At 44.4% G+C, this 24,905-nt stretch overlaps 1 protein-coding gene across 3 annotated transcripts in view; it reads left to right on the forward strand.

Annotated features, from left to right (window-relative positions):
- The window catches only part of LOC138246414 (zinc finger and SCAN domain-containing protein 30-like), an 86,461-nt gene that overhangs the window by 24,634 nt on the left and 36,922 nt on the right, over window positions 1–24,905 (forward strand). For all 3 annotated transcript variants that reach the window (XM_069201010.1, XM_069201012.1, XM_069201011.1), the window contains exons 2-3: window positions 13,120–13,293; window positions 14,457–15,349. In XM_069201010.1, the coding sequence (XP_069057111.1) occupies window positions 14,659–15,349 (691 nt within the window). In that variant the 5' untranslated portion in view covers window positions 13,120–13,293; window positions 14,457–14,658. The remainder of the gene's footprint in view (window positions 1–13,119; window positions 13,294–14,456; window positions 15,350–24,905) is intronic.

Here is a 24,905-nt window from a genome sequence, read left to right on the forward strand (position 1 = left end):
CCCTCACCCACCTCTACAACCCCCCCTCCCCTATCTTCACAACCCTACTCCTATCTCTCTCCCTAATCTCCAAACCTCCTAACACTCACCCTCCTCCACCCTAAACCCCCTCCCCCAGCTCCTCTCACTCTACCTGTCCCCCCCCTCCCTCGCGCTTTCCCGCCACGACCCCTGGTCCCCAGCTCCCCCAAGCCCCGCTGATCCGCTACGACCCCACCACCCTCCACGCCCTCAACCCAGGGCGCTCCAAAACCTGCTTCCTAGCTCACCCCAAACGCACCCATGGACCCTTCGCCTGCAACTCCTGCAAACGCATCTTCCACCACGCAACTACCACGACCACAAGCCCACGCGCCATCAACCACCTCAAGTGCATCCTGATCAACGCTCGTTCCGTCCACAAGCACGCCGTTGAACTTTGGGACCTCCTGGACTCCACAGCCCCGGACGTCGCCTTCATCACGGAGACATGGATGAACGCCTCCTCTGCTCCAGACATCGCTACCGCCATCCCCGAAGGCTACAAGATCTCCAGAAAAGACCGCACCAACCAAGTAGGAGGAGGTGTCGCCATCATCTTCAAAGACTCCATCAGCGTCACCACCTCCACCGAAGACCCCCCCCTCGCCGCTGAACACCTGCATTTTCAGATTCGCACCGACCCAAGGACCACCCTCAGAGGATCCCTCGTCTACCGTCCTCCAGGACCTCGCGCCTCTTTCAGCGACGCCATCGCCGACTTCATCTCCCCGCACGCCCTCGCCTCACCGGACTACATCCTCCTAGGCGACCTCAACTTCCATCTGGAACAAAACAACGACCCCAACACCACCACCCTGCTCGACAACCTCGCCAACCTCGGCCTCAAACAACTGGTGAACACCGCCACCCACATCGCCGGACACACGCTCAACCCTATCTTCTCCGCCAGCAAACACGTCTTCTTCAGCCACACCTCTGCCCTACACTGGACCGACCACAGCTGCGTCCACTTCACATTCCGACGCGAGACCTCCCACCTCCGCACTCAACCCATCCCTCATCGACAGTGGAACAAGATCCCTGAAGAGCAACTCTTCTCCGCTCTCGCCGCCAACCAACCCACCCTCACCACCGACCCCAACGACGCAGCTCTCAACCTCACAAACTGGATCTCCAACTGCGCTGACAACCTTGCTCCCCTCAAACGCACGCATCGACAGACCAACACCAAAAAACCTCTCTGGTTCTCTGACACCCTCAAAGAATCAAAGAAAACTTGTCGTGCCCTTGAGAAGGCCTGGCGCAAGGACCACACCGCTGACAACATGACCGCCCTCAAGAACGCTACACGCGAACACCACCACCTGATCCGCACTGCCAAAAGGAACTTTTTCACCGACAGACTAGACAAAAACAGCCACAACAGCAGAGAACTGTTCAGCATCGTCAAAGAGTTCTCCAACCCCAGCGCCAGCGCCAACGCCGTCACGCCCTCACAGGATTTGTGCGAATCCCTCGCCACTTTCTTCCATCGCAAGATCAGCGACCTCCACGACAGCTTCGGACACCAGACCCAACCATACACCACTGAACCCGCTTCCCCGGACATCACCCTCAACAACTGGACCCACATCAACACGGAAGAAACCAAATCCATCATGAACTCTATCCACTCCGGCGCCCCTTCGGACCCCTGCCCGCACTTCATCTTTAACAAAGCCGACGACATCATCGCCCCGCACCTCCAGACCGTCATCAACTCTTCTTTTTCTTCTGCTACCTTCCCCGAATGCTGGAAGCACGCTGAAGTCAACGCCCTACTAAAGAAACCTACGGCTGACCCAAGCGACCTGAAAAACTTCCGCCCCATCTCTCTTCTACCTTTCCCAGCCAAGGTAATAGAAAAGACCGTCAACAAACAGCTGACCACCTTCCTGGAAGACAACAACCTGCTCGACCCTTCACAAACCGGATTCCGAACCAACCACAGCACGGAAACCGCCCTCATCTCAGTCACAGACGACATCAGAACCCTGATGGACAACGGTGAAACAGTCGCCCTCATTCTCCTCGACCTCTCGGCTGCCTTTGACACCGTCTGTCACCGCACCCTAATCACCCGCCTACGCTCCACCGGGATCCAAGGCCAGGCCCTGGACTGGATCGCCTCCTTCCTCGCTAACCGCTCCCAAAGAGTTTACCTCCCTCCGTTTCGCTCAGAACCCACCAAGATCATCTGCGGCGTACCTCAAGGCTCATCGCTCAGCCCGACACTCTTCAATGTCTACATGAGCCCCCTCGCCGACATCGTACGCAAGCACGACATCATCATCACCTCCTACGCCGACGACACCCAACTTGTACTCTCCCTCACCAAGGACCCCGCCAGCGCCAAGACCAACCTACAAAAGGGTATGAAGGACGTCGCAGATTGGATGAGGCTCAGCCGCCTAAAGCTGAACTCTGAAAAAACGGAAGTCCTCATCCTCGGCAACACCCCGTCCGCCTGGGACGACTCCTGGTGGCCCACGGCCCTCGGCACCGCACCGACCCCCGCAGACCACGCCCGCAACCTCGGCTTCATCTTGGACCCTCTTCTCACCATGACCAAGCAAGTCAACGCCGTGTCCTCCGCCTGCTTCCTCACTCTCCGCATGCTCCGTAAGATCTTCCGCTGGATCCCCGCCGACACCAGAAAAACCGTGACCCACGCCCTCGTCACGAGCCGCCTGGACTACGGCAACACCCTCTACGCCGGGACCACAGCCAAACTCCAAAACCGCCTGCAACGCATCCAAAACGCCTCGGCCCGCCTCATCCTCGACGTACCCCGCAACAGCCACATCTCCGCACACCTGAGACACCTGCATTGGCTCCCAGTCAGCAAAAGGATCACCTTCCGTCTTCTCACCCACGCACACAAAGCCCTCCACAACAAGGGACCGGAATACCTCAACAGACGCCTCAGCTTCTACGTCCCCACCCGCCCCCTCCGCTCCGCTGGCCTCGCACTTGCTGCCGTCCCTCGCACCCGCCGCTCCACGGCGGGTGGGAGATCTTTCTCCTTCCTGGCGGCCAAGACCTGGAACTCCCTCCCCACCAGCCTCAGGACCACCCAGGACCACTCCGCTTTCCGGAGACTCCTAAAGACTTGGCTGTTCGAGCAGCGATAACCCTCCCTTTCCCCCCTAGCGCCTTGAGACCCGCACGGGTGAGTAGCGCGCTTTATAAATGTTAATGATTTGATTTGATTTGATTTGATTCTACACCATCTTCGCCTTCTTCAAAAAATGAAATTCTTTCATTAGAGCCTCTGCATACACGAGCAAAGTGACCTTTTTTCCCACAGAGACGGCAATCTCTGGCAATTGAAAACCAATTTCTTGAGTCACCCGTGTGCGAATAACTTCCACAACTGTAACAAGTACGGGCACCTTGAGTTTTCCACGTATTAGGCAGTGAACTTGCTTTTTCATTGGAACTTTTCTCTGTATTTTTATTCTGATTGATGTTTGGTATATATCATTTTTTTTACCGCATTTATCAATTCTGATTCACTATCAATGTTTGCTACTGGCTGATAGGATTTAGTTTCTTAGCTTCGCATTTCCTTCATGCATTGCTCTAACTCTGCCACAATCTTGGCAATCTTAATAGGATCACTTGCAGCCCAAAGTCTCTCTTGAATTTTTTCACTACAACACAGAACAATCAGTTGGTCTCTGATCATCTCTTCAGTCATCAGTCTAAACTTGATTTTGCAGCTAGTTCCTGCAACCTAGCTACAGAGTTGTCAATTGATTCAAATAGTTTTTGTGATTGTGTGTAAAACTTGTTGTGTCTTTACAACATTAATTGATTGTCTTTGCAAAATGATTTTGTAACCTCAATTTGGCCTCCTTGTAAACATTCTCTATTGCCTTGCCATTCTCCTCACTCACCTCTGGCAAGTATTTGAATACATGTTGTCCTTCAGTGCCTATACATCTCAATAGCTTTTTTTCCGAATGGTTGGAAAATGTGTGCCTCCGAATGCCAATATATAATTTTTAAATATTTCTGTCAATAGGAGGATCACCTTGTTGCATAAGGAAAGGCGGTGGTACAGATATCGACTGACTTATTTTCATGTTGGATAGGGTACCAAAATTACTAACAAATCAAAGATATTGAATAATATATGATAACCACTAGATGACAGTGTGATGGATTTTCACTGTATTCATACCATAGAGAGTTGAAAGATTCCAATAAAAAAAAACTATTGAAACTGCTTACCCTCAGAATGCAAATTCATACACTTGAAGGAAGAAAAAACTGCTTGTGACACCCAAGAAATGCCGGGATCTGGCTGCAACTACAGAAAAACTGTGAGGAATGGCAGTGATATCTTGAGATTATGACTGCACTCATTTATTTAGCCAGACCTTGTGTAGCTTCATTAATACTTTCTTTATTTAGAACACTAAACTGTGGGAGATGTAGCAACCTAGACATGAATCTACATATACTTTACCCGGTTATCTGGTGCCAGCACTGCTTTTACTCCGTTTAATTTTTTTTTCTGACATGGTGTTCAGCGCACTCTTAATTATCAGCTGCGTCCGTTGCGTTCCCGAAGTCTTGACACACAATAAACGCTGTCCCTATGACAAGCCTGTCACCTTTCAATGTGATAATTACATGCTGCACGCTCAGCTGTTCTGTTTTTAGGTCGAACGTTAGCGTTCGGCCTGCTGTATACTAAAGTATACAATAGAGTGAGTTCCAGCATTTTGATATGTTAGCTGCAGTGTCTTTCAAAAATCCTTGCGTGCTGGTGGTCAGTTCTGCCTCTTTGTCCTGCCTTTTTTCACTTTGGGAGCAGCACAAAGTATTGTGTCATTATGCTATGTCCTGTTTATCTCTTCTGAAGGGGACTTTTTCTTTCAGTATTGGCCTGTTTGCTTTGCACTGTGGGTGTGTGTTCAGTCCCTCCTCCCCACCAGCTCCATCTGTAAACATAAACCAACATCAGAGGGGGGCTTTTCCAGGGCCAGCTCGCTCTCTCTCTCTTCCTCTTGTTATTTTCAGTCTGTGTGACAATAAAAGTCCAGTCAGTAATTTACAACGCTATGAGCTCTAATTCGAGCAAACACAAGACTATTGCATTCCAAATGCTTATTGTCTGCTTGTCTTACAGTGTGGGTGTGTGCTTCAGAGCAGCCACGCTTCCTTGGAGAAGTTCTCCAGCAGGTCTCCCTTTCCCCCACCTCCCTCTGCAAACATAAAACAACAGTTGAGGGGGTTGTTTCGAGGGCCAGCTCGCCCTCGCTCTCTTTGTCTTGTTTATGTGGCTTCTACATTGAGTGGCTTGTCCAAGGAAAGCACAGTGAGTAAGGATCATGTTGCAGCTCGTTTTACTATAGTTTAATTATTATTGTGCAGTGTCGTTTTTTCTCAGTGAAAGAGTCTTGTGACGCATGTGTGCAAATTACTGCCCGTCGAGTTCCTCCCATGTTTCTGCAGCCCGAACAAAGATGGCCCAAAGTACGTTGTACTTTCGCTCACGGTCATCTTGGATCAGGTTGCGCAACTCCTTGGTAGACAGTTTGCAAGGACACGCCCTTTTGCAGAGATGGTGGGGGCGTGGCGCGCTCAGCTGCTATTATGGCTGTCCGTACATACTGCCTTCTACCATGGTGGCCCAGGAGGATGATAAGCTGATCCGCCCCCGGTCAGGACATGGCCATCAATTTCAGCGAGAGGCGTAAACAGCGCGCATGGCATGTACTCTGGACACAGCTAGCGAGGGCAGAATGGATAACTAACCAAAGTTAAGGGATTTTTGGGGGTTTTTTGGGATTGGGAACAGCGGAACATCGGCTGGGCGCTGGATCTCAGTGTTCATAAGCACACATGTTCAGTGCCATGATCTTACACTCCCTGGCTTTATAGACAGCTGCACATTGCATTTTGTAACTTGTACAAGTCTGTATTTCTCTGTAACACTGATCGCCTTGTCTGACTTGTGTGGCTAAAATATTTTGAGAAGCTAATATGTTGATTACTGATTCCTCCGTTCTGAAGAAACATTTTAGTAGGAATCTGTGTTTTTTTCTGCAGTACTTGCTGTAGTAGGTCACTTTTGCTGACCATCAATCAGGTTATTACAGCCATCACTTTGTGGTGTCAGCATGGAAAGGTCACTTCCTCTCACTTTGTCTCTGTTCGAAAATGGTACTAGGGTGATATTAACCTGCTGTCCTGCAGATTTGCCACCAAGATCGATGACGGTTCCTGACAGCCACAGAGTACATCTATGGATTGCACCGAAATGGAGTGACTGTATTAAATTCTGCTGCTCGGATGAGGAAGGTGAATCCGGCAGATACATGTGTGTTGATGCTAAACTGGCGAGGTCTTGCATGTTTTGGTCCGGGATATGAATGCATTTGCAGGAATAAATATAAACTGAAAACCATGGTCTTCAAGTGATAATTTTCCCTAAGCAGTTGTGTTTTGCAGAGGCGTACCGTCCCTCAAAGGCAAACCCAAATCCCTCACTGCAGATGTTTCAAACGGGTCCTGTCTCAGATTTCACTTCTGTAAAGGGCAAGGCCGTTTGAAGAAATGTAATACAAGCCTTTTGTGTTATTGTTTTCTACACTCATCGTGCACAAGTAGTGCCACTGGAATTTGGCTGTGGGGGAAACCAAATGATGCAGCAGTGTAGAATAACTTATGAAGCTAGAAACAACAAATATTGCGGACCAATGCAGTACATTTTGTGATAGAGATAGTTCCTTATATTGTCATTTGTAGGTCGAGCGCGCAAGTGCTCTGATGTGTTGCAATCTATCTGTGAGCTTTTAACTACGCCCACCTCATGCCCATCACTATCACTCGTTTGTGGGCTTGCCTTTAAAAAATCCTATGTTATCATTGGTAAATGCTTTACGTTTGTCCCTCCTTGGGGCAGTTTTGTTACCTCCTTGGCCATCAACCCTGTTACATGGATAATTGCATGTTTGCCAATACGTTTCACTGCGAACGAACTTCTTTTTCTTTTTGTATCTCTCCTTCGTTCTCATGGCAGCCATGGTGCTTTGAATCAGCTCGCTTATATCATCTGCTTTACTTTTCATATTTCAATTTATGTGGTAAGAAAAGTCCAGTTAGGAATTTACAACGCTAAAAGCTCTAACTCGAGCAAATGCGAGACCCATTGCATTGCAAATGCTTGCTGTGACTTGCACTGGCAGCTGAGAATGCAGGGTGCACGCACTCAGTACAAACAATAGCATGATGTATCTTCAAGCTGCGCGACTGAGCCTTAGGAGTAAAGCAGGCACCAACCTGCTCTGACAGCGCTGAGGAGAACACGCTCAATCATTTTTTTAAGCAGTAAAATAAAGTCAAGTAGTTCAGTCCTCCATAATAAGTTGTCTCCGTTTTAGCGGGCAGCATCTCTTACTTCAAGAATGAAAGTAACAAGACATACAGGTCATCATATTGTGCGTATTCTCTACCAAAATTACCTTCATGTCACTTAAGTGCCTGGAGGCATCCCATTCTTGTTGCCATAAATTTTTTTGTAATTACTACACATCACTTTAGGATTGTCTTTTTCAGTTTAATGACAGATAAACAGCCTGTGCCTGACACGCTAGGCACATTTACCGGTTTCCCGTCCTGCCACCCAACACGATTACCTCACCTCTAGAACCCCATTAAATCACCTGATGACATGTATAACATTCTGTACTGTACACGAGAAGCTAGAATGGAAAAAACCCACATTATAACAGTGAACCTCAAATTATTTGATTTCCGTGACCTGCAGACAAAGAGTATGTCTTCTCCAAACCTCACTTAGGGCTGCAGGTCATTCCTGTCTGTTGCTATGTTATATTGATTTGCACTAATCTCTTAAGTGTGTATCCAAACACTTGGGAAGCTGTGTAGGTTTGTGGTCCCGAAGGTGCTTATCCGAAGAGCCAGTGGTTCAGTTTCTTGCAGAACTCAAGAAGTGAGGAGGAGGAGGCTCTGATGTGTTGATTCTCCCATACCAAGGCTTCCAGCGGGTGCCCTAGCATCCCTACAAGTAACCAAGAGCCAGCAGCCTGACAGTCACACTCAACCAGGAGAAGCATCATCTGCCTATATAGCCAGAGTGAGCACCTGTGAAACTATATACACAAACGTTCAGTAAAGGAACTGAAAGCGAACACAAGACTCTTGACTCTTGTGTTGTGAATTGTGACATCATCACATCTGGCACCATACTGGGGCTGTTGCGACTGTGCAGTAGATGAATGGAACAAACACCGGTGTATTAGAGACAGGGTGAGGCAAAAGGCAGCTGTGGAGGTGTAAAATAGGTGTAGGAAGTGAGTGGTCTGAAAAATAGGTGTGGCGCAGTAAACAGATCCGAGGCATTGCTATGAAAGGCACAGAACCAGCACTGTTTCAGAGGAAGTACACGTCTGCCCAATCAAATCGTGTAAACATGGCTCCCAACATGTGAAAGGAGCCAAAGCCCCTCCTGATGATGATTAATTGCCTGGCACCCACTGTGCTTTCAAACCAGACCATAAAAACAGGAACTAAACATTGACTGTATTAGTGAGTACCCATTATGCTGAAGAGAAATTGAGTTCCATGACAAATGAAAGTAATTATCTCCAAATATTGATAGTCATATATTTCAGGGTTTTTTTTCACCTTGCTTTTTTCACTTTAGTTAACTATGATAAACATGTTGTCCTGTTGGTAGTATTGATCTGGAACCAGAGACTGTATTATACCTCTACTTACAAGACAGGGGTGTGGAATTTATTAAAATATCCACTTGTCCATGGGACAGGTTGCTTCTGAAATCTAGTTGTCCTGTAAAAAGCAAATCTACTAGTCCCTTTGGAGTCATGTAGTGCGGAGACAAATTATGGCAGCAATCTTGTTATGTAAGACGTCTGATAATAGCCTCTCTGATTATGCCATGGCTACTTCTATAATAGGGCCTGAATACTTGCAATTTCAGTCCCTACTATAGCAATATCCTTATTTTGCCACATTTTGCCACATTTCCACAGGTCTATATACTGGGACTGGGGGAATCAGTAAGCAATAGTTCCAGGGCTGGAATGCCTTTGAGTCTTCAAATCTACTAACTTGCATGTTTTAAGGATTTTCACCAGCTCTTCTTTAGTCTTTTCCCATAATGAGAAAGGTTGGAAAATTACTCCTGATAATGGCAAAAGTATAAGTTCTTCCAGGGTTGGAAAAAAAAGTGGTTGGAGGGAAAGTGAACTTGTAAATGCTCAATATATTTTCACATGAGCAAATCTACACATGCATTTTTGCTCGTACTAAAATACAGTTCACAGATATTTCCAGAGAGTACAATTTCCTGGACTACTTCTGTAAATTCTTGTGAATTCACGAAGGCTACTAACTCAAAGACATATACTATGGGTGCACTTTTGTGACTTTCTTCAAGAATTGGATCCCTAATTAGGTCTGGCGTTAACAAAGACATTTTGTTTTTATTAAACTTCTGTTTCTCTCTCTATCTATCGCCTGGCTTTACTGTGAGTGATCGCATTCTGCTCTCCCACAAGGAGCATATTGGCACACAAAGTAGTTTTGTTCAGTGCCAGGAACTACTGTGGCAATCAGTGGCATAAGAAAACTGGAAGGGGCTCCCCTGCCAAGAACATGGAGGCCCCCCTCCAGACTCACACAGGGCAGGTACTGTGCTGAGGGCAGCCCCTAGTGGGTGGCTGCGGGGCCTTTTCTTACGCCACTGGTAGCAATGTGTGCTTTTGTAGACCAAAATATATATATTTTTTTTCTTTTTTTCTTCTTGCCAGTATTTGTTACAGTGAAGTGGGCCATGTCAAAACAGGACACTAATTGATGAAACCAAAAGTCTCACAAAAAAAATGTCGGATCGGTTGGCTTTGCCAGTGCTTGTTTATTTTCATGCTTCCCATAACCTTGTTGAAAATGGCTACACTGATTTTCCTTTAGCAATATTTTTGTGAAACTCTAACATGCATCAATACATTTTACTAAATGACGATTCAAGAAATCCCACCAAAACTTGCATAGTAGTGAAACATTTTTCCCCTACTTGAATTTTTTTAAACTTTTTATTTTGAAAGCAAAAAATCATCACTCTTGCTTACAAGCTTCTGCAAACATTTACATCTAATCAGAGAGTATTCTGGGAGCATTATACTTAGCCTCATATTGTTAACCTTTTCAAAACGTGTGTACACTTTTTTTTTTACTGGAAACATTATCAGTAGTGCAGTGTGACCTTAAAATGTGTTTTTCAGTGCTCACCCTAATAATGAAGGATTTTCATTAATGAACCATAAATACAAGCTCAAACAGCATTAGGTTATGTACACTCATATTACCTCAACTACAGACAGTTCCCTTTGCTGTAAACTTGCAGCAAAAGGGTTTGTGCTTCAGGGGGTTGGGCCTACTTGTCCCAAGGACAAAACAAACATGAAAACTTGTTGCATAGGAATTCCACATCCCTGAAGACTGAAGACTGAAAACTGTCTAATGAGGAGCTAAAATCCAATAAATTAGTCACAACATCTGTGCTTGGACCTCACAAACTGGAGCACTGGCATTGTTAACAGTGGAAGGTTATGACAATATGACAGGTCTGAAAGTGTGAACGCTGAGGACTTCCCTCTACCGAGGACTACTGTTCCTCCTTGCTTGGCTATCTAGTAGGTTTAAGCAGCTTACAGTAAACCGATTTGTTGTCTGTTTATCATTTAGAAATGTTAAATTTGGCACCTAGTAGAGATGAGAAAGGCATTTCTCTACAAAGACACTCAAACCAGCACCAGCTATATCAGCCGCTGACCATTGTCTGTTCCTAAGGTGCCATGTTAAACATTCATATCAGACTGTGCTCATCTGTCTGTTCTCAGCAATGCTTAGTAGGTAACGATTTGATTTAGCGAGTATATTGTTTGTTAGCACACTGACCTGACTGTATACCACTGGGATTCCCTTGAGTATTGAAACTAAGAGGCGGCAGGCTCCTTAATACGCGATTCTCTTTTGTGCTAAGACTCAGAAGTGCAAGTGTTTTTTGCAAGGTTGTAGATCGTTTTAGACGTTTTTGTGTATTCTGATATAGTGACAGCAGTGAGGGCTTGTAAAATGCTGTTAAAGAAGAAAAAGTCCCTGTGGGGGAGATGTGCCACTTGTCATGGCAAAGAAACAGTTCAGTAGTATATTTGTGTTCCATTGGTAAGGAGTTTTCATTGGAGTCTGGTGTCCTGTACCATAACACTCTCAGTTTTGCAACTACGTATTGAATACTCATAGGCTTTACCTTGGACCCAGGCTGTCCTGGTGTTCTGGCTGCCATTCGTGGAAACAGTGAGTAGCTGCCTCCTCCATTCATCGGTGGACTTAGACTCTAGAAAAAGAACACTGAACTACAGCAAAAGAGTCTTATGTACTGTTAGTGATATCTTTTAAGTAAAGCACTTACTTAGACAGGATATATATGTCCTCAGTCAGCCATATAGCAAAGGGGTTCTATGATTCCAGAGACTTTTCTCAATGCGTTTTTGAAACAGATTCCACAAAGCTAACCTCTTAATGGCTTGCAACTGGATTGGATGTATCTATTGATGCCACCAAAATCACGAGGTGCCCCGTTGAGAAGGTGTATGAAATGCAGAGAGGCTTCACATCACCTAGGCTTCTCTAGAACAAGACAGGCCAAGAACGAGAACTGTGATAGCTTTCATTGTGAATGCAAGCTTATTGGAAAGGAGTCCATTGAATACCATTCCTCTGCAGAGGCAGAACACTCCTAAATCTCTGGGATGTGGGATTTGCTTCATCTCTCTTCCTGTGACAATCGTTCCTCACTTTCTACAGAAGAAAGACATAAGACCCTGAAAGGGACTGTTTTGTTGTTAATTAACCCTTTGATCTTGTTCAGAACTAACACTCCTCGGGTTGATGTTTTCTTAATGCATCTGCGATTCCCAAGAGCATTGCAAATGTATTTGGTGACCATGTCCTCCGTTGTATTCGTGGAGTAATGAATTTCTGCAGCAAGAAGTGTTTTCTGGTTCTTTCTGAAACCAGGCATGTGATGCGGTGGCTAACGGTAATTCAATAATGACACTTCTTTGGTTCAGTGAGGTTCCTTAAGAATAAGGTCATTTGTATTTCAAACTCATATCTGTGTGTTTCATTGTGCCTGCAGACTATCCTGCCACAGTGTAGGTGTGATAGCCTGCCTCTTCCTTCCCAGGGATGCATTACACATAGTTCCTTTACCTATCTGTAAGCTTAGCTTGTGTTAGGTATCCTTGGTAACCTACCTCATGCTTTCAATTGTTAGCAGAGATTCCTGAGATTGGAGTGGAGTCTAGCGGATGGAATTTCTTTATCTCTTCAATAAATCTTGGATTTATTATAAGACAAGGTCCCAGTTACCTAGTGCTCGTTTATTACTGGTGTGCGTGGTTAGGCTTCTTAGGTCCTGCAGTTAGGGCTACAGCCAGCTCTCTGCAGGGGAAATGAAAATGAACAGGTATCGTACACAGCTCCATGTGGGCTATACACACTTGGACCACTGTTTGATACCCCTCAGATCCGTTCACATAAAGGTCAGTTAGAGGGCGTTCATTATACCCTAGTGCATTGTAGAAAATACGTATCAGAATTGTCTTGATTATGAAGCAAACCGTGGGACATGCCAACAAAATTGTGGAGAGAAGTATAAGATATTAAGCCTTATTATTGCATTTGTTCAAAGCTCTGCAAAGCGATCTAAGGCTTTCCCCGCATACCTTTTGTGCAGCCCACGCTGGCTTTTCTGTGGGAGCTTTTTTCGTGGCATCCAGGCATATAGACGACCCTTCCTACTCTAGACAGGAGAGGCAGGGCGATATAGGCCTTTGCTATACCCTGTGGTTGCCTACTTGTTTCTAGATGTGGTTGCACAGTAACCAGTTACTCTTTCACTTGGTCCTGTCACGTAGTGGCCTGTACATATGCATTGTGACATGGAAACCTGTCTTCAAAGAAAGTTATTGCGAAAACTGAGTGTTCAAGCCGTTAATTGACCCTTACTAAAGATTGTTATTACTGCAGGTTGTGAGGTGCTATGTGCCACTTTAGAGGTCATCGTGTGAAGATGAAGTCACTCCTGAGGGAAGGAAAGTGAGAACCACACCGCGACAGAAATTCATCAATCCGAGAGAAACAGAGGATGGCGATTGTAATGTGTTTATTGCTGCAGGATGATTTCTCTGCTGAGTCAATCAAGTAAGTTAAAGATGTCTGTGATTGCATCAGGTGTTCAGCACAATGTCCATTTTAGTGCGCAATCTGTTTACTCTTGAAGTATAGGGATGAAACTTAACCTGATCTGTTGGGGGCTGTTACTTAGTACCGAGTATGTTAGCTAGTTAGAGCATCTACATTAGTGGAGCATTTATTTTCTAGGCATGTCAACAAAGGGTACTTGAGGTATGAGAGTTTAAAATACAGGTCGGAGCTTGAATCAGGATAGGTAAGCTCAACTTGCAGTTTTACACATCTAATTTCAAAATGCATTAGTGCTAGCAAAACCAAAAATACATGTCTGTGTTCCTTATTGGTGCTTGCAGGAATCGTAAAGCAATGTTCCAAAACGCCTAAATGACAGCACACCATTGGACTGTCTGCCAATGCATGGGACTTGGGTTCGGGCTACTTTAGCAGTGTTGGCTGTAGCCTCTGGCGCCAGTATCATGAGGGAGATTTCACAGAAAAAAACACACCCACCGTGTTATATTGAAAATAGATAGTTACTCAAATTTCGACATAAATCTATAGTTTCAGAGCTTTGTGGAATGACATTCTCGTTTTCGAAATAGATTTGTGCCTTTTTTAGTTAGAGATGAGTTTAAATTCTAATGTTTGACTTGTCTGAACCAGCATGTGACATCAGGTAGAGCATGGCTGATCTCTGTAGGACTCGGCCCTAGATCCAAGCCGGATTGCGAAACTAATCACTGACTATATATGGTGTGTTCAGTTACATGCGTTTTTTAAAGTTTTTTCTTGTGTTTGTATTATGAAAATCTAGCACGGATCTGGTGGTCCTGTATCTAGGTTGAAGGTTACCGAAGTAATAAAATAAATAAATCCCGTTCTATGATTCATACGATATCCGTGATCAATTGTTAAGAACCACACGTAGTTACTGTATTCATCTTAATAGACTTAGGCGAATGGATATTATCCAGTGCAACGCCATGTTTGTGGACTATACCATATATCCACCAGATCTTGCCTACTGTAGGATGCGGGAAATGTTTGTACTGTTTCTTCATGTTAGTCGATATTATAATGGTTTTACATCTCAGTCCTCCGTCTTTTACGGTGGTTAAAAGCTTTAATACGTGCATTTCTAATAAATCTGTTTTATTTGTTTATCTCCTTAGGTGTTGCTTTGTTTCAGTCACCGAAGAGGACATCTAATTCGGTTTGACGTAGAACTAGATGAAATTAGATAGTTGCTAATATTATGACTGATCTGGATTCATTTGATGGGATAATAATTGTTTGCGATACAGCTGTTCCATTATAATAAAGTGGGAGAGGTTTTAAACTATTTATAAGAAGAGAGACTTCAAAGGCGCCATTATGGCCACAGAAGAAAGAGCAGAAACACTGTACGTCATCGTGGAGCAGCCGCTGGACCAGGTTGATCTACAGATGGCATCCAGTGAGGCGGATGCTCAGATGCATATTTATGAACCGTGCCAGTCTCCAGTCCAGCGCATCCAGATTCTCGACATGGAGTGCGACGATGACCCGGAAACCTTCCTGATGATGTTTCAGTGCGCAGCTGAGGACGCCATGCTGCCTAAAGAGGATTGGCCAATGCAGCTGGCCCCGCTGCTCACCGGGAATGCCAGGGAGGTGTATCAGGCGTTGCCACTGTACAATGCTAATAACTATGATGATGTAAAGAATGCCATTCTCACACACGTGAGCGGGGAAAGTTACCGGAAAAAGTTCCGCGGCTTGGCTTTCACAGCAGGAGCCAGCCTGCAGACAGTGGCACAGCAGCTGCGAGACTGGGGCAGAAGGTGGCTGAAACCAGAGACGCGCAGCGCCGCAGAAATGATGGAGCTCATTTTAGTGGAACAGTTCATCCGCATCCTGCCAGAGAGTGCAGGGGAATGGCTAAGTCATCACAAAGTGCAGTCCCTCGACAGCGCCGTCCAGCTGATGGAACGTTTCCTGACTGGTGAACACCCCCGACCTGCTTACAGAAGTGGTCACTCGTTTGTCCAGACCTCGGCCCGCGGCAAGGAACGCTTGGCTACAGGTAGGAGGGGATTTATGCGAAGCATGGCCACCTGCTTTTTCTAGCGCTATTGTGTCTGCATTTGACAACATTCGTGTCCTAATTGAGGGTGTGGAGTTTGTATTTTATGTCGCCTAAATGGTTCGGTTTACTAACTTATTTGTCTTTGCTGTTTATTGGTGGGAAAGCATTTCCCTTTAAAACCGCACAGAATAATGTACGCTGTACAAGGGGCGTATGTCTTTGAATTCACAATATATGAAACAAAACATCAGCAGAAACGATCATGAGTCTAGGCAACGCTGTTTGTAAGAAGGTATTAAAGACCGACAATAGACAGCAATTTGTGAATGTAACGTGACAGAAGGACCAAAACACATACGTTTGCTTTGTTGTTGCTCACATGCTTTGCACACTGCTACCATCTAGTGTTACGCTACTGGCATTACAACTTTGTTCAAAAAGTTGATTTCTAGAATGACTAGAAGTCACATAGCCGACACCCACTGTGCACCAGTACAGCCTCCACCTTCGATTATGTTTTTATTCCCTGCCATCATCAGTTTCAGAGCTAATGTTTTGTGCTCTGTCTTCGAATTGTGTCGCAACCGATAAACCAACAAATCATGTCTCTCAGATAAGAATGTCTACCTTTCCTCCCCCTTTGTAGTCCAGGCATCAACCTTAAATTTGATTCTAGCTTTGATGGGAAGCCAGTGTAGTTTGATCGCAATTCGAGTGATGTGGTGTAATTGCAGATTTGAGAGGCAAAAGAGCACAGCTCTCTTCAAAAGGCCATTTCTAAAAGCAGACCACCTTTTGAGCCAAATGTAGACCAACCTGTACCTCGACACTGAACATACCTCAGTCTGAAGAACACATTGCGGAGACACCTGCATCAGACAAAAACAGACTTTTAGAGTACATTTTAATAAATTATTAGACACCAAAATGACAACAATACAATCAGTAGAAACATTAATTTTAAAAGTTTGAAGTGAAAAATAGTGCTTAAAAGATCAGGGCACCAAATACGAATACCTAGTTGAGCGAGACTGGAGCAAAGTCGAACGTTATGGCCGACCTCGTTGGAGCCTGGGTCAAATTCACAAAGTGAATTGGGCCAGTATCCACTTACCTTCGGACTTAAAAGAATTTTTGAAGAAAAATGTCAGAGGAGGTAAAGTTCAGTGTAGCAAGGCAGCAGGTGGTCCAAGGAGAAGGTGTTTGACAAAGTTGTCGTGCAGATTTCTACATTTGTAATTATTCTCTTTTATGGAAGTCGCAAATCTCCAGCTGGATGAAGTTGTAGGCAGTAGCCGATGAGGGCTCCACGAGGCCTGATACCCCTCGGCAAGGAGCTGCTGAACAGGATTTACTGCTGCAGAGAAGAATGTAGCAGGAGCTACCGCAAAATCAGGCTGACCAGCGATGCACCTTGGGCAGATATGTGAGCAGGATTGTCCTGGTCTCCTCTTGTCACTTTTTGGCTGAACATTTTCTTAGTCCCATGTTTTGTATTTGGGCTATCTGGGCAAGTCTAGCACCACTTCCAAAGGTCCCGGACAGGAGGGGCTCCACTTGGAGAGTCCAACCCCCCAACTAATCCTGCTTGGATGGCCTATCCTGCTATTGTGTGGCTGTCTGGTAGGAATACACAAAGGTCAACTGTCAACTACACCCAGTCATGTGACGCAGGAACAGGCTGTAGGCACTAGATGATTAGGACAAGAAAATTACTACTTTTTTTGTTGGAGGAGGCACGTTCTGGTTGGCTGAGGCGAGGCCCTAGCCAGGCAGACCACTCCCGATGGGTAGGTGATTACACTCACCATATAACCTGCGCTCATCATTGGTTAGCTTGGCACAGAGCAGTCAGGTTTATCACAGAGGCAATGTGTGAAGCACTAGCACAGCACCTCCACACAATAAGTACTCTGAGCGGCACAAATGAGACTTCACACGAGGTGTATGTAAATAATGTTTATATTCACCACACATATGAATTACATTACTAGATGAACATCATGTAAATCTGGGCATAAATTACATTAAAAAATATCACTAATAGTTTGAGGCCCAACAGTGCTAAAATCAACAGTATGTACACATGAGAACATTAGTACTTTCCCTCCCCACACCCACATGCAGTGCTACTGCTTTAGCAGCACAAGACCCACCCCAACGATCACCCCAGTTCAGTTTAAAACCATCGTAGGATGCATCTAGGTATCCAATGATAAAAGCAATGTATAAAACCAGAGAACTATAGCACTTTTGAAATAGCTCAGCGGCCAAGGCTGCACTAGTAAACGTCAGTGCCAACCACAATAGTAAACAATGTGCACAGCTATGCAGCCATGCTGTGAAAACACCAACATGCAAGTGTGCACATACTGGCAAGCCATGCCAGGCTCAGTGTATATATGGAAACTCTAATGTGCAGGTGTGCACATATAGGCAAGCCATGCCAGACTCAGTAAATGGTTCAAGTGTGATCATATAGGCAAGCCATGCCGGGCTCAGTGGATGCCTTAAAACACCAATGTTCATGTGTGCTCATACTGGTAGGTACCCCTTCCTAACTTATTTAAGGAGGGTGCCCATGCACTTTCACACTGTACTTACAGTACGAAAGTGCCCAAGGTCCTAAGGCCACTCAGAGAGGATCATCAAAACCTCAAGGAAGAGGCAGTCTCCTCAGTAGGGGAACCCACATGGAGTTTCTCCCCTACTAGGGCAGGGGACAACATTGTGCCCCTGCTCTGCCTTCTGCCTACCCTCTGGGGGTGCTCTAGGGGTAGCAGAAGGCCTACTCAGGGCTGACCCCAGCGGGGAAGATGCCACCCTGGGTGTAGGTGCACCTGTGCCTCCACCGCCTGCAGTACCAGGCCTAATACATGTTGATCAGGCTACTCTGGTGGATGACACACTCAATGGAGCATCCCACTAGTGGCCAGGGCCATACCCACCCCAGGTATGTAGGGTACCTTTTTACAGGGTACTCATTGGTATGATGCCTCAAACAATCACGTAGGTGCCTCTTCCTGGCATGAGTAGGAAGGGCACATGCACTTTCCCCCTGCAGTGCAGTGGAAAAGTAACCAGAGTCCTAGAGCCACACACAGAGAGTCAGCTAAAGACTGGGAGAAAAAAAGAAAAGTTTCAGGGAAATCGCCTAAGAAGAGCCATGTCCAACATTTCTGAAAGTAGCATTTTCACAATTGTGACATAAAATCAGATTAAACTCCTAAGACACCAAACAGGATATTCCTACCTGCTCCCCAACAAAAGTAATTGGTTATTAAATGTAATAAGGTAACCTATGGGCGAGGTAAGCCTCATAACAGTGAAATTTTTTTTTAAATTTTTACACAAGACAGTTAAAACTTAAATACATGTCCAACCTTTTAAACACAATGCACCCTGCCTTACTGGCTGTTCACAGCCTACCTTAATGGTGACTTGTATATAATAAATTGGCAATTAAAAACTGCATACAGGATACAGTGGTAGACGTGAGATGTTTTAAGGGGTTATTTAAGTGGGTGGCACAATAAGTGCTGCAGGCTCACTTGTAGCATTTAATTTACCGGCTCTGGGTGTATGACATACCACTTTTCTAGGGACTTGCAAGTAAAATAAATGTACCAATCCAGTGTAAGCCAGTTTTACCATGTCTTAGGGAGTGAGCAGAAGCACTCACTGGTGGGTAGTGGTAAAGTTCAGAGTCCTAATGCCTACAACAACATAATCAGCAAAACAGTGTTAGGAGAAGGTAAAACTATTGGGGGAAGGCTACCCTAACGCTAACAGGTCTGACAGTTACATATTTTTAGGCTCTGTCTTGAAGAATGTTTTGGGGATTTATCATTTGATTGGCTTAACCTTGTCAGTCCCAAGCACTGCAAAGATAATGGGGGCTCTGCAGCATCCAATGACTCCTCAATGCTGTCAGTTACCTCGGTAAGGAAACACATCCAGTCTGCAACCTTTCTAGCCAGAACAGCCTTTTCTCCAACAAAGCCACAGGGTATCCAAAACCAGCCCTTTCACTGAGGTGGAATTTGTGGTGCCAGTTAAGATCTTGGTAAAGTCTCCAGTTACACAGGAGACTCTGCTGCTATCAGTAACTACCTTAATTTCCCCCCTAATCTTGATTCCCTAAAATGCATACTTAGCACCTGTCTGGGTAAGGCTGAGGGATCCACCTTCAGGAGTAAGTGAAGATAAACAATAAGTGCGCCTATCCATAAAAAAATATTCCTCAATGCATGCACAAGAACAGCAAAGAACGTATGTTGCTTTCTATAAACAGTTTGCTCACTATTAAAAAAAAGTGAGAAATGGAGGACGTACTATTAAATCATCAAGAATAAGGAGTTTACTCTGTGCACAACACACTGTGTCATGTCCTAAATTTATGGTTCTTAATTTCTTTTATGCAGACAATATGCTTCAAAGTGACAACTTTAGATACGTTGATTTCCCTCCTTCAAGAAGGTGATTTCCTGATGTCACTTGAAAAGAGCATGAGAAGGGTGCCAATTAGCATATCCCGTAATCGCAAGAACCTTCCATTTGATAAATACAAAATCATACAAGTTCATGGTTTAATCTTTCCAAATACTACCTCCACCTACAGTGTTTCCCAAATGTCCTGCTGTAGACAATAGTGGCACCCATGTCTTATCAATGAATTCATCTTTACATGTATCTGTTGGATTGACTGATAAAAGTGCGGCTGCGGTATACCTGTCTCATAAAAGGAAAAAGGTGTCCCAACCTCATCAGATAGAATTCATTATAAACACCACCAAGTCCTAGTCACATCCTGTGTAGAACCATAATTGGGGAGACTCTACAAACCCTGGTGTGTAGGGTTACACAACAATGGCGAGCATACAAGCATTTAAGTGACTGAATCCGGTTTCCCAATGTCACAATCTCGAACAGTGAGGATGGTAATAGAGCTATTGCACACGATGGCTTTGTAGCATAGTGCTAGAACTCAATGTACATCCACTACTTTACCAGTTTGAAGAGTGTCTGAATCCCCACTGGGGAAAAAGTGGCTGGCGACTCAGAAGAGCATGTGTTGTCTCCTCTGATAAAGCACAAACTAATTTGTGAGAGTGATTTTACTGATCCCGGCCTAGCAGAGTTCCCCTTTTTAATTTCAAGGGAAATGAAGCAGTGCAAAATTGCTACACATCAATGTGTTTGAGTCAAAAGTAGTATTTTTGCACTGCAGATTTTTGAGAAACATCTGCAGTACAAGACAACCCTTATTTGCACCAAAAACATGCCAACAATATATTGCATTCGGAAGCCAGGAAGAACAGGTCTATGTCAGATTTCTCAACAAATATGACACTGGTGACACAAGCACTAAATTCAGTCCCTTGCAGAACACCTTCCAGGCATAGACCGCAATTTGGTGGACTTGTTCAAAAGGCACAATAAAAGCAGACACACTTGGTAAATATACCCCAGAATTCTCAAGCCATAATTTGAGTTATGACACACATCAGACATCCATTTCTTTGCCACACATTAAGCCAAAAAATGCTCAAGCTTTGTCTACCAAGTTTCCAAACACCCAATCCCAGGAGAATGCCTTGTAGATAAACTGGTCAGGGCCATATGTGCATGCTTGTCTATGCTCTCTATGGGAGAGGATTTTAGTGCAGTGGTCAGAGTGACCGCCTCGAGAGCTGGAGTCCCGGGTTCGTGCCTCGGCGCAATGTCCTTTGATTCTGGGCAAATCACTTCATCTTCCTGTGCCCATGGACAGCGCCTTGAGACCGTCACGGGTGATAAGCTGCACTATATAAATCTACATTTCTCTCTCACCTCTGTCACTCATACCTGCAGTGGTGTGAAAAATATGTGGTGAGTTAATGAGAATGATCATAGTTGCTGCATAATGGGCCAGCCAATTATGTTGTGGTAGCTTGAAATGTTTGTAGAGCTTTATTTCTAGCTCAGGGTATTCTTAGCCTTGATAATGATGTACAGTGGCCAGATTTACAATCCCATTTCACAATTTTTCACTCTTGAAGTCATAGAATCTAGGTACCCAAATGTACTATCAGACTTCTTAAGGAAGCATGCCATCCCACTAAATGCTTGTGCTATGCAGGAAAGTGGAAACATTTTATTCTTCCCACATTGTTAGATGTATTCTCTCAGGCCTATTTTACACTTACACATCGTAGTAGCTTCCTACTTGGAAAATAAATAATCCAAAATGTTAAAGTATTGGTGGAAAGGCTAAAGAGAGATATCACCCCAAAAGCTCCCCGTTTGCCCATTTAGATTCTTAAAATAATTTTAAACTTGGACATTTGCTTTTCTAGGAATGTATTATACTTGGTGCGCACAGTGGCTGTTTGCACTGCAGCGCACCTTTAATAAGGTGCAACTAGGTACACTGCTCCATATTGTTATATATAATGCACTGCCCTCACAGCAGCTTCAAATTAGTGGCTGTCCTGGGGGCAGGGCATAAGTAAAAGGCGGAGGCGCTGTTGATAGTAACGATGAGTCATTACACCCGCCTGCAAGGAGATATGACACTCTTTTCCCCCTGTTGGGGGATCAAGGGAAGGGAATGCATCGACCTCTTTGTGCCGCCCAGTCAGTGTACCTTCTGATGAATTCTTTGCCTTGTACTCTGATCCATTATATGGTGTGGGCTTTGAGGCAAAGCATGTTCCTCATTTGGATGTGGCCACGTCCCGTCAAAATGAGGAAATGCCCCCTTAAGAAAGTGATAGTGCTATATGAGTGCCAGCGGTCTATATATTGCAGAATGGTATGCACTAACATCTGTGGCACATTCTGTAATGCTACAGTGCCCTGGGGATGCAGAAAATGGGGGCACAAGCCCAATCCTCCCTCAACCCCCTCCAAGCACTGAGTTAGTCAACAGCAAGCGCTGTCAGTAGATATAGCTTCATTGAAGTTCACAAAGACTAGAAGTCTTGAGTACATACCCATTTTTTTTCCCAAAGGGAGCATTACATCTTTAACTGAAAGTATTGAACTTCGGTCATTCATAAAAAGAAGTTCTATCAGAAAAAGTAGTACACTATCTTGATATCAAACATGCACAATATTTACAGAGCCAAACATTTTTCAAAATAAAACAGTTGTTTGCTTTGCACCAGCACAACTGATAAGCCAAGTTAAGCCCCAAGCACACATCTCCCCTGCCTTGAGGGCCCTACATGGTTAGCAGTTGCCAGAAGTTCCACTTTCAAACTGCTTTGTATCACACACAAAGCAATACATTGCAACGGACCATTCTTCATCAAGAAGAAGATCAACAAATACATACTGCCAAGGAACCTATACTTGAGAATGACTCCCCATCTCAACATTCCTACATAGAAGAAAAAGAACAAGGGTGGAACATATTTCTCTGTTCAAGCATCTAGACTTTGGAATTCATTACCCACACACATATGATCCACTGACAACCATCTTAATTTCAGAAAATTAGTCAAGAGCTAGCTCTTCCCCACATGACAACTATACCATCAACACAACAGTGTACCGCAACAGTATTCACGGTCAACTATGCTTTTGATGACATAGAGATAATGTTGTCATTATACAGGCAGCGGTGCCCCCTGGCAGCCGCAGCAGCCATGGTGGGATGACAGCCATGGTGGGGAGTGGTGTGCACTCTTCTCAGTGCACGTGTTTGTTTGGCCGGTTGTCTCGGGATGGCCGAAAACACATGCGCACTGTGCTCTGTCCAACCCGGCACTGTGTTGCGGGGTGGAGAGAGCAGACATAGGCTTCCAGTTTGCCTGGGAGCGACAAGCCAGGGTGCTTCAGCCAATCCTAATGCAGCTTTCATGCAGTGTTAGGAGTGGCTGCAGGGCAGGCTGGGAGCCTGTGCCTGTAGTGACAAAGTAAAGAGGAGTGGCGGTGAGGCAGGTAAGTTTTTGTTATTGTTTTTTTTTGTAATCTTATGTTTGTTTATTTTGTTCTCATCCCTCCCTGCCCCTTTACTGCGTAGCAGGCGCAACTGTAGCCATGTGTCATTGTACATTGAATTTTGCTTCCTGTTATAAGCAGATACATCTATATGATAGGTAAAAATTATAATACACCACAGGATACATGTGTATATAGGACAATGCCACAATTGCTGCTCCAGTTTACGTATAGGTGCACAAATAGAGAAGCTTATGTTTGCTACCAAAATTTGGGGAATTGTCCTGAGAAATGTGCATATTTCATTACAAGATAAATGTGCACATCTGACAATATAAATATTGCTGCTTCTATGCACAAATGGTATTTATGTAGTGGAGTTTCCTCCAGCCAGTTAAGCTTACCAAGTTGCCATGTGCTATAAAAACGAATCTTCCTTTCAACTGTTGTCCTTCTCTCCCTGACTCATCCCAAATCTTTCTGATTAGTATAAACCCCACACCTCCTTCTCAAACTTCCCCCCCTTTTTTAACAACTTCACCCAACTAGCAGTCACACACAACCACTTCTTACTAAAATAACTTACTACGTCCCCTTTTAAATAAATTCCCAATCATTGTATCCCTACTCCAAACTCTATTAAGCACACAAGAAAACAAGCAAGAGCACCAACCTAACACAATTAATGCAGAAAAGAAACACAATTATTGCTAATCTGTTGTTAAACTCTAATTGTGGTTCTGAGGCAGCATGCTACTTGTAGCAAAGTGCTTCAACATATTGTTGGGTAGTAAGTTCTATGTAAATACCATTTACAATTACAACTGTGTAAGATGATTTTAAAAGGTAGTGTAGAAAAATAGATTGTTTTATGCATTCAATTATGCTGTGCACAAGCAAACAGTTTGACAAAATTCCACAAGCAAAAACAATGCCTTTCTAAGCAGCATACCACTGGATATTTGTAAGGCAACAAACCAAAGCATGTGATCTACATGTGCAGCCAATGCAAAGCATTACTTACATGTAACCAACTGTTTGAAGCTTTTCATGTTATAGACATATATGCACATGCACCGTCCCTCCGGAAAGGATAGAGATTGTTGCATTTTATACTACACAAGTACAGTCTTCCATACCTACAAATTTAATAATCTAAGGTAAAGTTTTTTAGCTGATGTATTGTGGCTTTAGCTATGTGATCATAAGTAATTTTCGATACCGCATCTCAATCTTTGAAGTAAACGAGTTGCAAAAGCCGAAACCTAATACGAGATTTCAAACATTAGCCAGCGTTGTGCAAGAATATCATTTTTAAGAATTGGTACAAGGAATTTCCAGTAAGGGAATGTGTAAACTTTGCAGAAAAACATAAATTGGATGGTGCATTGCAAGGATTCATTGTTGCAGGGGAAAAGGCAAATAGTGCCTTGCATTCATCTATCCATACAAAGTGATAAATAAAATTGAATAAGCCCAAAGTTAACAAATGACAGTACCAAGATTCATGCGCATCTGCAAGATAAGGTTCTATCATAAAAGTAATCTTCACCGTAATGTATGACTTAACCGACAGCTTAGACAACTCAAAAGCTTCTCTAGTATAAGTTCTACGCTGATAAAG

This window comes from Pleurodeles waltl, chromosome 7 (genome assembly GCF_031143425.1).
Source record: "Pleurodeles waltl isolate 20211129_DDA chromosome 7, aPleWal1.hap1.20221129, whole genome shotgun sequence".
In the NCBI taxonomy this organism is placed as follows: domain Eukaryota; kingdom Metazoa; phylum Chordata; class Amphibia; order Caudata; family Salamandridae; genus Pleurodeles; species Pleurodeles waltl.